This window comes from Neovison vison, chromosome 3, assembly GCF_020171115.1.
Source record: "Neovison vison isolate M4711 chromosome 3, ASM_NN_V1, whole genome shotgun sequence".
NCBI lineage: Eukaryota > Metazoa > Chordata > Mammalia > Carnivora > Mustelidae > Neogale > Neogale vison.
The window spans coordinates 34,352,856-34,368,655 of NC_058093.1; the positions used below are offsets into that span (position 1 = coordinate 34,352,856).

Consider the following 15,800-nt stretch of genomic DNA (forward strand, 5'->3'; position numbering starts at 1 on the left):
TATTAAATGAGGTAATATAGGTTATACTTTTAGTCTAGCACCAAACCCATAGTACTAATTCCATAAGTGTTAAGTAAAGTCTGTGACTTTAAATTTCCCTTAGTCATGAATTTAAAGCCCTTAATAAATTTAATGTGTATAAAGAGCAAAGAGGAGGCATTCAATAAATATTTGAGTAAAAAAGTTTACATCTTTTGACCCAGGAATTCCTTTTTTGAGACTGTATTTTTTTTTTAGAGTTTTATTTTTTTTCCAATTTATTTATTTTCAGAAAAACAGTATTCATTATTTTTTCACCACACCCAGTGCTCCATGCAAGCCGTGCCCTCTATAATACCCACCACCTGGTACCCCAACCTCCCACTCCCCCGCCACTTCAAACCCTTGAGACTGTATTTTAAAGAAATAACTACACATACAAGCCAAGACATATAAGTGTATGTCTTTGCAATATTATCTTTGGAACAAGATGGAGAAAAAATATCGACCTTAATCCAAGAGGAATAAGGAAGGCAGGCAGGATAGTGGAGGTCATATCCCCAAAGTGAAGACACTAGAGCTGTTGCTCAAAAGCAATGGTTCCTCAAAAAGTTAAAAACAGAATTACTCAATGACTCAGCACTTTCACTATTAGGTATTTATCCAAAGGATACAACCATAGTGATCTAAAGGGGCACATGCACCCCAATGTTCACAGCAGCAATATCCACAACAGCCAAACTATGGAAAGGGCCCAGATGTCCACAGATAGATGAATGGATAAAGATGTGGTGTATATATACAATGGAATATTACTCACTCATCAAAAAAAATCTTGCTATTTGCAATGACATTTATGGAACTAGAGGGTATTATGCTAATCAGAATAAGTCAGTCAGAGAAAGACAAATACCATATGATTTCATTCATATGCAGAATTTAAGAAACAAAACAGAGGATCATAGGGGAAGGGAAGGAAAAATAAGATAAAAACAGACAGGGAGGCAAACCATAAGAGACTCTCAACTATGAGAATTGCTAAGAATTGCTGGAGGGGAGGTTGGTGAGGGGAAGGGGTAACTGGGCATTAAGGAGGGTGCTTGATATAATGAGGACTGGGTGTTCATGTAACTGATGAACCACTAAATTCTACCCAGAACTAATAATATATTGTATATTGACTAAACTGAATTTAAATAAAAAAATTTTAAAACCAGTGATTGATATTTTTCAGACTTGTGTGTAGTGGACAGAGGCTTACTATTGTAATGGGCTTTGGAAAGGACATTGGAAATAGGATGTGGATTAAAACACACTAATGGATGATTATGTAGTAACTTCCTTTGTTTCCTCCTTGTAACTCTTCAATTCTTTAGTAAAGGTAGTAATGACGTTTTGAATATGTTTGGCTTTTGAGGGGAAAATGTGAGAAGGCTGCAGTCCATGAGCAAGATGTCCAAGAATACAAGCATGTCTACAAAAGGAGAAACAATGATTCAAGATGCACATATATTGTGATTTGAAAGACTGAATCCAAAACACTTCAGTCTCTAAGAGGTAGTGAGGTCTGAAGGACAAGACCAGCTAAAAATGGGAAATAATAAATCACTGAGGCTAAGGAATGATTAGGAAATTATGGTATATCCATTCTAAGAAACAGTACATGGACATTAAAACTGGACTTTTGGGAAGCTGGTAATAAGAAGCAAAATTGCTTATGTACTATTATTAAATAAAAGTGGGAATAAATATTGTACACTGGAATTTAAACTTAATCTGCACAATATCTAAACAATTTAAAGAAAGATTAGAGATATAGATCTAAATGCTATTAGTTATTTGTATTTGGATGGGAGATGACATTGAGGATTTTACTCTTTTGCCTTCTCAAATTTTCCAAATTTTTCTGTAACAAACATGTATTGCTTTCATTGTGGTGAAAAAATGAACTAGGTCTTTCAAAACTATCATGCCTCCATGGAAACACTGGGGAATTATTTGATTTTAAAACTGTTTACCCTTGGAAGATCCACTAGAGAGGAACAGTAAAAAAATCACAGTGGGGACTTCACAGGGAATTTCAACCAGGAACAGCTTCAAGTAATTAAAAAAGATATATAAAACACTGGGGAAAGAAGACTGGGGAAAATAATTACAGATTATGTATGTGGTCCTAGAATCGAATGTCAGCAAAAAAGAGAAGAACAATTAGCAATGTATTAACTAAAGTATTTTGAGCTCTGTAGGGAACCTCCGACATCTGCTAAGTTACTTAAACATCTCTGTGTATTGGTCATTGTGGCAAAAGAATAGAAGTCAGAATCTCTAGTTGGAGGGTCACAGTGTTTTACCTACAAGCTATGTAACTGGGACAAGGTATTTAAGTTGTGCTTGAGTGATTTTGATTTAAATGAGTCAAAGGGCAACTTCCTGTTTGCGGCAGTGTTATTACAAGGATCAGGGAGATGAAGTATGAGGGAGGGGAGTAAGTGAACCGCTAAATGCCAGACAAATATAGAGAACTGTCTTTACTGAAAAGGACTGAAAATTACCCCACACGTTTTAGTCAAAAGCATATAAAAAAACCAAGTCAAACCAACCAACCAGTTAAACTCATTACACTAAATTTGTCTTCATGTACCAGAAACTGTGGTACATGTTTCTATATTTATTATCTAAATTTCCTTTTTAAAAAAAAGCCCTTAATTTCTAGTGATTCTGTGGAAGCAAAAGAAGTAGTAACATAAGGAAAACACTGACATTTTTTTTTTAAAAAAAGGGCAATGTGTCTTCTGTGACTCTCTTGAAGTCTGGCTGCTCTACCCCTCAAAGGAAAAAGAAAGGGGGGGTGCCTGGGTGGCTCAGTGGGTTAAAGCTTCTGCCTTCAGCTCAGGTCATGATCCCAGGGTCCTGGTATCGAGTTCCACATCGGGCTCTCTGCTTGGCAGGGAGCCTGTTTCCTCCTCTCTCTCACTGCCTGCCTCTCTGCCTTCTTGTGATCTCTGTCAAATAAATAAATAAAATCTTAAAAAAAAAAAAAAAAGGAAATCTACCTAAATCACATATATCAACACATGAAGGTAACTTTGAAATTTTACCTTTTACTTTCCTTGAGAGATAGCCTAGAAAATATTTTCAGTTATTTATACTTCTGGATTAAAACATTATTGAATTAAAATGAGTTTAGTATTAAACTCACTGGCTTTTCGAATATAAATACCTACAGTACAATCAGGTTGTAGGTACAGAATTTCTTTCTGTAGCTCTAAGCTACATTCATGTAGGTCAAGCTTGTTGGCACTCTGAGTAAATAGGATCGCTAAGGACTAATCAGGGAAAGTGGTTGGATGGGATGAAGAATGGAGAACCACTGCAACAGTAAATTCTTCATTTTGGAAGGCCATATATTTGTATTTTAAATTTTAAGTATAATTACGGAGCTAAGTCTTGGTTATTGACCATTGGGGTAAGGGTCACTCTAGTTTGTTGATCTGAACTAGTACTATTCTTTTGGTCCTCCTTTTCAAAAAATCTGATCTTTTCAGGGAACACTATTATAAAAAAAGATTGTCCGCCCTGCCTTTGAGAACTTTTATATCCTGTCCGTAACATGCATACCCTCTGTTATGCTAGTTGAGACTTTCTCAGTCTTCCTCAATCAGCCTTGTCCTTTCCAGATATCGGTACATTTATTCTAATTTGAATATTCATGACAGAATTAATTTACATCTGAGTGCCTTCTTAGTTTACAAAACCATTCATTTTGACTAATGATCCAGGAGAACAAACAAATAAAAGTTGATATTTACTTCAAGACCAATACAGTAGACTCTATCAAGGCATGACATTCCAATTATTTAAACATCCTCTTCACATCTTGGCATACAGACAAGCAAAAAGCTAACAATGAAGATCCACAGGGTTTTTAGAGAAACTCTAAAAAGAATTCCAATCTCAAGATCTCTAAAACAAATCTGAAACAACACAGCTGTTAACTAATTTAAGCATTATCAAGATAACTGGTTGAATTTCTTAGAGGAAATAAAAATACAAATGACACATGGATTCTTGAGACCTTAACTCAATCCAGGACCCTTTGGCCTTACTGCAATTGGAACGGAACCAACTTCCACACGATCTGTGTTTAAAATAAATGAGAAAATTGGAGAGAGCCCACACAGCTGTATCCATGTCCACGGCTGTCAGCCAGTGGTCGTGTGACAGATTAATTCAGCCTTTCATCAAAGGGAGTTTTACTGGACAACCTCTCAAATGTTTGAGCTTCAGAAAATAAGACTAGCTTTCCTTACCAAAAAGGAAATGATTAAGTAAGGAATAAGCCATCTCATACTGACCTTTCAACCTTCTCTCTGTCTTGAAGTACACAGTTTCATGAGAATGGAAAAACACTAGCTAAATCAAAGTTACGAATTGTACAGCTGGGCAGGCTCAGATTAAGCTGAATTTGGAAATGGTTCCCTTGGTAACAAAAACGGACAGAGATCGCAGAAGAAATCAACCAGTAGTAACACTTAAAATGTCTTAGTCCATTTCAGTGAAATGAAGCAGGTTAAAGTTGGTAAATTATAAAGCCCTTTACAAATATAAAGATAGATAAAGTCATCACATTCAACACAAACATTACAGTTAGAAAAATTGGAACATTCCATTTTGTTAACCCTTAATGTCATTGGGATAACTAAGCACACCAATGAGCTTTTTAGAATGTCTGATGTAAGGTGTACTTTCAAACTGACCTTTTCAGTCTTATTTTCTTTAATAAGGAAATTTGACGATATATACCTTTTAGCAGCACAACAAAATTCTCACATTTTTGTGTAGCAAATGATGATTAAGAAAATCAGAGTGGTTGCTTCTGCATCTAACACTGGTGCTTATAAAGAAGTAGAAAATGTCCAAGAAGATCTGAATCGAATTTAATTATATGTCTAATTCAGTTTTCTAGAAACACTTGAAAGATAATAAATATCATTAAAAATACATCACAACCCAATTACAAGTCTGCCTGATAGCAGATAAAGTAATGTCTTAGAGCCAACTGCTGGGAAATTTAGATTAATTTATATGAAATCTGTGATGAAAGCTACCACTGGCTTAACCTCTAACACTATTTTAATATGTTAACCATCACACCAATGAACTTTCAGGATGAGTGTGAGGAGTGTGTGTGTGTATGTGTGTGTGTGCAAATATATATATATATATACATATATATGTATATATATATATACACACATAAACACATACATGCCACACATAAAAATGTAAGTAGTTCTGTCAACAGCATGTGTCCTATATGTTCAGTAAATCTCTCCATAATGATAGTTAGTTCCTTCTTACTTTTGGTTACTTGAGATTGAATGTGTATTCAGGGCATCTGGTTTTGTTTTTTTTTTTTTTGCCCAGGCAACATCCGCCCTGCTTTCTTTTTATACTAGCAGTTTATTTGCCTCCGCAGACTTCTCTCCCCACCCCTAGTAGAGCCAGTCTTGCTGAGTCTCAGGGTGCAACTAATGGACAGTTGTGTGGGACTCTGGCCTCTTTCTGCTCAAGATTCAGGATGCTGGTGGAAAGTACTGAATGTACCTTGCTAGGATCACATGCCCTGGACCATCACCTAAGCAGGATCCTTTTAATTATCAGACTCACCCAGGACCATGATAAGTAGTTAACACTTTCTCTCACTGAGTATCCTTATGAAACCTAGAAGAGATGATTATTGCTTTATTTTAAAGATCCAGAAATGTGGATTCCGGGGACTTCCTCAGGAACTGATATCTCAACCCAGCTCGGTGTGAAAGACCTATGGTCCTCCCCACTCCACCAGTCAAGGTCATGGCGTTGCAGGAATAGAAGACAGAAAACTTCCCCCCCACATGCCCTGACACTGCAGGGAAGCTGCTGAAACACAGCCATCGTTTTGAGTACTAATTCTGTTCCCTTTGAGAGTTTTTGCAATGAAAGACATCTGGAGGCTGGTGTGAGGTCCCTGGGCACCTCATGGAAGGCAGTGGTCGAAAGAGGACCAAATAGTATTCGTAAGTGGGTAAGGAGGATGAAGAAAAGGAAATAAAAGGCATGTTAAGGAAATATACATTGAATGCTAGCTAATGAATGTGTCAAAAACCACAACAGAAATTGCCACTAATTGGGGAATCTCTAGGTTCATGAAGATTTGTGCCATTACCACCATCTGGGAAAGAAGAAGAGCTATCAGGATAATGACATTACTTCCCATTTGTTGTGCATGGCCCTCCCTGACAATCGGTCCACCTCCTGCTCAGATGTAATAAAGGGCATCATCATGGAGTTGACTCTGCCACATTGGCAGTTCTCCTCCAACTTGCTTTCCTCCTGGCTTAATGCCTCTCCTTCTCTTGGCAGTTGGTCTTGAGGAGAGTAAGCTCACTTTTGCTTAAGTCGCAAGCACCTCTCCTGGGTCCATTTAAAAGCGTCGTCTCTGCATCTACCTGGCACAGGAGCTGGCTGCTCCTTCTTGCTACCCTCAGAGTCCCCTTCCTAGGTTCTTGGGTCAGATCAAGTTTCAATTTACACTTCTCTATTTACATGGTCAGATTGAATTCAGATTCCACCCCCCCCATTACTTCAGTTTTTTTTTTGCTTTCTCCAATCATCTATTTATAACTCTCAGCACTGCTTTCCATTGTTTGAACCTGGAATCTGGTCCTGTTTCATTGCTATCTGCACCCATAATACTGAGACCCTTGCCTGTGCTTCCTTTCAGCTAACTGGCTCATTATGAAATAGCCCAAATAGGTAATTGTGAATGTCTATATAAATGAGGGGCAACAGTAAGAAGGTAGCATAGATAACTAGGGAGAAAGGCTGTTCACAAACGTGTAAGAATAGATTAAAAATGGACTTAAAAGACAATAGCACAACATATTTTATAAAATGATGTGTGTGAGAGGTATGTTAAAGATGTTATTAGATTTTCTTTCTATAGTTTTCACTTTTCTACTGAAGGGCTAAAAGGCTATTATGAAAGACCGGAGCAAGAATTTTCACATGTATACAAAGTTTTCCAAATACTTTCAAATCCTGCAGATTAATGATCCACAAGCCAGTAACAACTTAAAAATAACAACTTACATTTATTTAGGTGTATTTTGCATCTTTTTCCTGATTGTACAGATAACTGATATAATAATTCAACTTGACCGTGTATTTAATCTTTCCAAATTAGGACATGCAACTTAGGGAGGAAACTGTTTTTTTTTTTTTTTTTTACTGACTTCCTATGCACTAGAGATCATACCGAATGATTGGTTAAAGAAAAATAAAAATAGACAAGCAGTTTAAAAAAAAAACAACCATAGAGTACCATAAACACTCCACAAATTAAGAGAAGTAGTTCTACTTGAAGATCTAACAAGTAAGTTTCATTTTCCTTGAATTTCTCTTATGATGCAGTTGCTCTCTCTTACAGCATCAACTGTGAACAGGTGGATTAAAATATATCAAGGGCTTTCTAGATAGTACCCTTAAAAATTGGATTGATAAAATTCAAAACAATTAAAAATTCCAACAGAGGGGCGCCTGGGTGCTCCGTGGATTAAAGCCTCTGCCTTCAGCTCAGGTCATGATCCTGGGATCAATGGTCCTGGGATCAAGTCCCGCATCGGGCTCTCTGCTCAGCAGGGAGCCTGCTTCCTCTCCTCTCTCTCTCTCTCTCACTGCCTGCCTCACTGCCTACTTGTGATCTGTCTGTCAAATAAATAAATTTTTAAAAAATTCCAACAGAATTAAATAAACAGCTTCAAACAGCATCTGAAGGAAACGAAATAAACAAAATGGTGGATCTGTGTGTTACGAGAGTATCAAGTTTGGGCTGTATGCCTTTTAGGAAATCACTGTGTTCTAGTTAAGCATTCCAGATTACTGTGCAATGAAAGCATTTCTAAATTTACCTTAGAACAATAACTGGTTTGTCAAATTCAAAATGCACATGATCACAACAAAAACAGATAATCCATCATAATTACCTACCACAATCATCTTCTCTCCTTTCACTGCACTATGAGTATACCCCAAAATTCAAAAAAAAGTATTTTATATTCCCTGACATAACCTTAAGCCTTGTCCTCATGTGTTGGGTATTTTGTTATTTGAATTGCTTCTTCCTGATCTCCTCTCAAGTCATCTCTGAAGCTTGCCTAGGGATATTAGCTTCGTTTTTAGAAAGCTTAGATAATAGTGCTGTGGAAAGTACAGTCTGGCTTTGGGTACTTTGGATAAGGTGTGGGTAAAAAAACACTAGTCATTTCTAACGCAACCTCATTAACACATAGAGCCATCTGGGACCCCCTGAGTGCCATCATGAGGCAGTTCAGAATTTTGTCTCCTGAGTGACTCTGTCACTCCAGCTCTTTGCAAGGCTCCCAGGAGGAAGGTGTCACCTCTACAGTCCAGTGGCTTCAGTCACCATCACTGAGATGGCAATGTCACTACAATTACATCCCTCCTCCCTTGCCCTTGGAAATGGAAATACTCTACTTGGTTTTACTAACACAACATAACATTTGTTACCCCCCACTAATCATCTTCATGGTGACCATGCTCAAACTGAATTCCAATGAACCATCTTAAGACAAGCTGGTATTGCTGTGAACATTTTTATGGAAGAGTAAGCTAAGGTTCAGAGTGCTTTCAGTAATCGGCCCAAGGGCGTACAGAGGGAAGGTGAGACACAGATAGAATGACCCCCCCAGCATTTTAATGATGTGTTTCACTTCTTTGGATTCTGTTTTCCAAAAATAAAAGCCACATCTCTGTATAATACTTCGGATGGATTGAGCAATCCCCTGCTCTACAGAAGAGAGCACCTGGGAAAGAAGATACGCCTATCTCTGGAAGAACAAGGCAGGCCGCAGTGGCGGAAAGTCCCCAGTGCCTTCCACAGAAGAAAGCTAATCACAGTATGAATGATCTTAATTAAATGTGAATGCATAGCTACTGAATGCTGTGGGAAAACTCGCTCTTTACTGGCTGCATTTCCCATAGAGCTCAGTAGCAATACCTTCAAATTCAATTAAGATAAGTCCTAGAATGATTAGCTTCATTATATGGTGAGACATTGGGGACTGTCCTCTTGCCAGGCTGTGTGTGTGGTCCCTTTGAGATAGGCAGATTTTCTCCTGCCTGTTGTCTCTCTTAGTGGTCTCTAGAAGTCAATCTCACAGTAACGTCACCCACAGAACTTCTAAAGGCAACTGGGAAATTATATATTTTTTGACTGTTCTAAAGGTTAATCATCCCAAACCAACCAAGCATTCAAGCACTTATCCTTTTTAACAGGCTCGTAGTAAATAGTGGATGAGAGGCTTGCAAGCCAGTAGACAAGACACAAGTAGGGATCCACAGTAGACACATCCAGACCAAGAGGTTGGTTTTAGGACTCTGTGTATTCCATTTATGAAATGCTGGGTGCAGTGATATGGGAACAAGGCTGAAGGGCTCATTTGGCTGTTTCCCAATAGGAGACATACACCACTGAGATACTGAGACAGAAACCGACCAACAACAACACGCCACCAGTCCTGTGAGCCAGACCTCTGATAAATTCTTTTCACGTTAAATTACCACCAAATACATTGTCCGTGTAAACAGAATCACTATTACTCAAGACAGAATATTCTTGTATCTGACTTTGGTCTATCAGGGGCTGAGTGACTATTCATTAATTAGATTATTCATATTCAATAAATGACCATAAATAATCATTATTATATATGTAATTTTTAAAAAGCTGCTCTATTAGGTTGTTTATATGAACAAAAGATTCTTTATCCCTAGAGCAGGGGTTCTCAACCAGGGCAATCACCCTCCCTATTCCAGGGGCCATTTGACAACATTTGAAGACATTTTTGATTGTCACAACCGGGAGTGAGTGTTTGCATGTAGTGCACAGAGGCCAGGGATGTTGATAAACATCTCACAATGGCCAGGACAGCCTGGCCCAGGATAGCTTGGATCCAAAATGGCAATAGTGCTGAGGCTGAGAACCTCCGCCCTGAAGAAAGCAAGCAAACCCTGAAACGCTCCGTAAAATGAACGTTCCTGTAAGAAGAGCAGCCTCATGATGTTGTCACAGCCATTTACCATATAACATGGACCTTCCACGTTACGTGCGAGTCACTGATGTACCCCAGCAAGAGGCCCTGATATTCAGCCACGGTAGTTCCTATACATAGATGTCTAGAATCCTAGAATAAGTACACATTTCCAGAGCACTCATTTTGTTTGCAACAATAATAAGGCAGAAACATTTTTAACCATAAAGAAACCAAATCTTTTTAACCTTTAAAACTTACTATTTTTCACTTTCTTACATGGCTCATTTAATCAAATATTTATGTACACTTTCATAATTTAGATCATTCTTTTGAAGAATTTTAAAACAGATGAGTGATACATGATCAAAATAGAGCAATAATTTAAGAAAAAAAAAACACCTACAGTTACTGACAAGTCATCAATTGAGGTCATAATTGAGGAGATTATAAGCTTTCTTTAAAAATGAAAATAGTCTAGTAATATTCTAGTAATAGTTTAACTTTTTAAATTCTCTCTCAATACATTTTAAAATAAAGATTAAGTAATTCAAAAAGAATGATGTAAATAAAAGAGGATGTTTATGAGCCAAATAGAATCTTCTGTTCCATCTAGGACCTTGCCTAGCACCTATGTTAGAACACCACCCACGGCTAATCTTTCTCTGTTTTTTAAGTATTGAAGAAAAGATTAGAAACAAACATTGACATTTAGATACCTACAGAGCCTAATCTGTGGATTTCTTCTTGATTTATTCTCCTCACTGTTCTTCTTTTCTTCCGAAATTCACTGGCCTCCCGTTTAAAAACCTTTCCTCTGAAGCTCATTGTTTCCTGTTATTTAAGTCGCAAAATATTTAAAAAATACAAATTTCGTAAAACACCTTCCTTCTGAAGCTTCACCAGGCTGAACAAATCCTCCTTCTCTGGTGAAAAGGGAAATGCTCATGCTATATTACCATAACTCAACAGAAAGGAAAAGAAAACCAACAAGTTACCGCTTCCTGTCACTACTAGCTGTTCTGATATACTTCTGTGTGCGTCTTCTCCCTAGTCACCTGCTTTAGTGTACGACAAAAACACAAAATGGCTTTGGACATTAAGACGTTTATCTGGACATTTATTTAGCTCATAGGTAAATAAATCATGGGATGTAAAATCACCCATGGAACCAAGTCCAGACTGAATTAAAGAGCTGATTTACTATAGGGTTCCATGTCTGCCACTGAAACAGCTGCCAGACTTCACCATCCTGAATGGATCCCAAAGAGAAGCTGTCATAATATACCTGGGATCTGAGGAGTCTGTTTCAAGCAATTGCTCATACGAGTGTAGATTCAGTTAGTGGTCTTCCAAGATGGTCACTTAGGGCACAAGGAGAAATGAGAATTCTATTCATATTGGTTATCTAAATAAATTGTAATCTACTGCTATTTAATATAATAAATATTGACATGGACACCTTGATTCCCTATGCCAAATGGTTACAAATAGTCAAATAGTTAATCTTTAATTTGTACTCACTTTTTCTGGGGGGCTATTTAGAACTACAACTCTCATTTCAAACCTACCTGAATTCTCCTTCCTGTTTTATTCTTCTCTATGACACTTTCTAGCACGTGACACTACAAGACATTTTACTTACTTATATTACTCATGGTTTGTCGTCCTGCACTTGACTCTATGCTCCACAAGAGTGGAGATTTTGTCAGTTTCATGTACCATGTCTTCTGTGATGAGAACAGTGCTTTGCATTCAGAAGTTTCTCAGTATACAACTATTAAGTTTAACAAAAGAAAACATGAGGGACTGGAGTGCCTAGGTGGCTCAGTCAGTTAAGCGCCTGCCTTCAGCTCAGGTGATGATTTCAGGGTCTGGTGATGGAGCCCCGTGTCAGGCTCCCTGCTTGGAGGGGAGTCTCCCCTCCTTCCCCCTCTTCTCCCACTCCTCTGCCACCCCCCTACACCTTTCATGCCCTCTCGCTGTCTCTCTCTCTCTTTCAAATAAATAAATAAAATCTTTATTAAAAAATGAATGAGGGATTTAAATTTATTATGCTTAACTGTGAACCTAGTCCCCTATGTATATTGTGTTTTGAAATATTAGTTATTGATAAGAACTCTATTAATTTGTATAAATAAACATAGACTATGGGAGCGTGGTCAAGCTTTTTCTACTAAGTGTATGAGGTAAGAAATATTTGAAGACCACAGGACTAGCAATTCACTGATAAGATGAAACATTTGAAAGATTGATTCAAAAAAGACTGTGTGAGATGGCTGTTCAGCTGAAGATTTTGTTTCTTCACCTGGAGGATGGACCTAGTCAATAGCGCTGCCCACAAGTTTGATGAGGATGCTAAAGGAAACTCTGCTTGTCCACGAAGCACTATGTGGGTCACAAAGATGATTGAAGGAGTATTTCCCCTGAGGACTGATCTCTATGACCCCCAAGATAGAAGAAAGCCCTGCCAACTTCCTAGGATGAGAGTCCTAAAGAAGGAGTACTATGAAGAGAGTAATTATGCCTGTTTTTATATTAGGGAGGGTCAGTTCTTAAGATATTTGTCAAAGACACCCCTGTATAAAACACAGTATGGGTACATTGTGGATACAGACAAGACACTTAACCAGGAGAGCAATTTCTTTGCAAAGACTTCTCAATACGCTGGAAATTTTGACCTTTAAGAAAGAAAAATAACCAGGCTGTTAACTAGCTCACACATTTTGCTCATGCCCTAGCTGGAAGAAGTATTAAGCTAAAGCCAGAAAGAAGGAGTATTAGAGCAACGTGGGACTATGAGCAAATAGAGTGTGGTTTTTGTGGAGACTTTTGTTCCAGAGTCCCGTCTTCTCGTTCATTTGCTCAACACATTTAATGGTGCAGGTGCACAGTGGCTGCCTTGAATGATGCAATGAGCAACCCAGAAGTGATATCCTGTGGCTTTCCCTTAACTTCCTTCAGGTCTTCCAGCAAGTGTCTATTCCTCAGAAAGCCTCCTTTGACCATCAGTTTAAAACTGTGGCCTTCTCCCCCAACACTTTATTTATTTTTTATAAAAAATTTTTGGCCATAGAGAAAATAGAATAAGACATTTTTCCTGAGAAAAGAAAAGAAAAAGAAAAGGCCTTCTCAGGAAGGCCTTTCTGAGAAGTCACTTTTGCGAACACAGTTCTCGATTCTGTACTGAAGGTGATGATCTTCAGGAAAACTCTCACTTAACCAGCTCATCCAAACCACAATGGCCCAAGTAGATGTCATCTGCTTATTTAATAAGCCTCCCCCTGCATCACAGTTGTTGTTTACTAGCACGGGCCATTCCCTCTGCCCCAGTAATAACCAGACTTAGTTGAAGCACCTCCGTACACCCCAGACTTGAGGCACCTCATCATCTATCTCTATCTTGTCAGGCAGTGATTTGTGTAAGATGGAGAAAGAGATAGTGATTGTTCCTTGTCAAAGTGTGGATGAAGCGTCTTTCAAGAACTATGAGAAAAATAACAAGATACTATAAAAATAAGAAGTGGGGAAGTAAATTGTATCATCATTTTAAAATTACCTTGGGCAAACAAGGATTCCACACAGCACTAGCCCTTTTGTTCTGTGGTCACTGAATATTTAGCAATATATGTCTTCAGCTCCAAAAAGATTTTACCCTCTAAGCAATTCTTTAGCATCTGTTAGATGAGCAGACACATGCAGAATTTTCAGATTTAACTTGTTTCTTTTAAGACATTATCAGAGTCTGCCTCTGGTCACCTGATTTCCTGGGGTAAGATTATGCTTCTATTTTAAGAGCTGAAAATAGTGTTTTGCAACCATTTTTAGATTATGGACCCATTTGAGAATCCAATAAAATCTGCAGACTCACTCCCAGAAAGATGTTAGTATTCAGAAAATGTGCGTGCATAGTTGGAGGTCTCAAATCTCTGAAGTCCATCCATGGACCTTATTATCCATGGTAGCCTAAATCCCCAACTTGTGAGTTTAGGAGACAGGAATTTGTCTTGTAATGAAACATTTAGTAATATTGAGCAATTCTTGTGTGACTTCCTCTCTTTCTAAAATTTGCATTTAGTCTCTCCTCTATTCCTCTTTAGGCACCACAGTTCTTTATCCTTGAGTCCCTCCCACTCCTTGACTTCTGCAAAGTGAGAATGACTCATCTGTCCCCTTGCTTAGCTGTTGACTGAAGCTCTCTTAAATTCTGGCAGAACAAGACATTGCCAGGCCACATATGGGGATGTCAGATAGGCATAACTTGGGGTGACTGCAAAGGAGGAGGAAATCCTGTAGCATAGAGTGTGCTGTTGCATGGGATGGCTCCACTGGGGACCTGCACTGGGCTGTGCCTTCCTTGATTTCAGACCAAGTTTGTTTCTCCAGCATTCTGTAATACTCCATACCATCCCAATAATTTCCTTTCCTGCTTAAGTTCATAAATGTGTTAGAAATTTAAAACAAACAAACAAACAAACCTACCTAGGACAAAGGGTAAGAAAAAACAGAAGTTAGAAATTGGTTGGCTCAATCACCAGGAGTCATTGTCAAGCTCATTAGTAGAGATCTGGTACCAATACATCTAGAACTTATTAGGCACTACACTCAAGGCATTGCTGGCTTAGTGAGATATGAAGCTAGCCTTAAGAAGCTTGCTCCTGACAAAGGAGTTCACTAGAGTTGACGGAATCTAGGAAAGCTTTATAGTAAAGACAGAGCCTAAGGCAGACTTTGATTAATAGGTGGGAGTCAAATAGGTGGGAGAAGGGTAAAGAACGCTCCAGGAAAGAGGAATGTAGCATGATGAAGACATAAGATAGAATGGTTAAAATCATGGGATCTGGAATCAGCTTGGATTCAAACCCTGGGTCCATTTCTTTCTCACTGTATATTTTCAGCTCAGTTTGCTCATCCTTCATAAACTAAGGATAGCACAGTAGTCACCTTAGAGTTTTTGTGGAAATAAATAAGATGGCACTTAAAATTTTCAACATATTGTCTAGTAGGTAGAAAGCATAATGACTGCTTATTACAAAAGCTAAGAAGCAGGTCAAAATAGAGTGTTTAAGAAATAGTAGGAAGTCCGTCCTGTCTATACCATGGTTGAGAAGAAGAGGAGTGGTAGATACAACTGAAAATAGAAGCCAGGGGCTAGTTCATGGAAGGCGTTGAATGCCAAGATAAGGAGGTTTCCATTGTATCCTGAAAGGCATGAGAAACATGAAGATTTTTGCATTACAATTAAAATAGTGCCTTTGGAAGATTCATTTGGCAGCAAAATTAACCCAGGTAATAACATAGAATGGTGGAGGGTAGAAAACATGGTAACATATACAATCTTAGATTTCACTGAGATTATAAATGAGACCTGACAATTAAATGGAAAATCAATGGTAGTTGATCCTTACTGACCAAGTACTGGGTGCTGGATGCTGACCCAAGTTTATAACACCCTCCTTAAACCTGTGACACTGTGAGCTAGGTATTATTATTATTATTGTTATCACCACCACAGTTTTAGAGAGGAAGATATTTGGGTCCTGGGAAGTTAAGCCATTTGTCCAAAGTCTGAAGTAAGTAAGTAACACAGATGGGATTTGAGCCAAGGCAGTCCAGTTCCAGAGCCCAAGCTTTTGGGAGGTTCGAAGTTGCCAGCAGGTTTCTGAGTTTTCCATCAAGGAGATGGATGATATGATTGAGGGACAAATGGCAGTACAGAGAGAGGAA

At 38.3% G+C, this 15,800-nt stretch overlaps 1 protein-coding gene across 12 annotated transcripts in view; it reads right to left on the reverse strand.

The window, feature by feature from the left end:
• The window catches only part of DOCK10 (dedicator of cytokinesis 10), a 206,564-nt gene that overhangs the window by 157,149 nt on the left and 33,615 nt on the right, over positions 1-15,800 (reverse strand). For 2 of the 12 annotated variants that reach the window (XM_044241711.1, XM_044241709.1), the window contains exon 1: positions 10,797-11,088. The exons of 9 other annotated variants lie outside the window; for them this stretch is intronic. In XM_044241711.1, coding sequence (XP_044097646.1) covers positions 10,797-10,901 — 105 coding nt within the window. In that variant the 5' untranslated portion in view covers positions 10,902-11,088. Of the gene's footprint in view, positions 1-10,796; positions 11,089-15,800 lie in introns of those variants that run through there. One more of the 12 variants, XM_044241712.1, reaches the window with a different exon arrangement.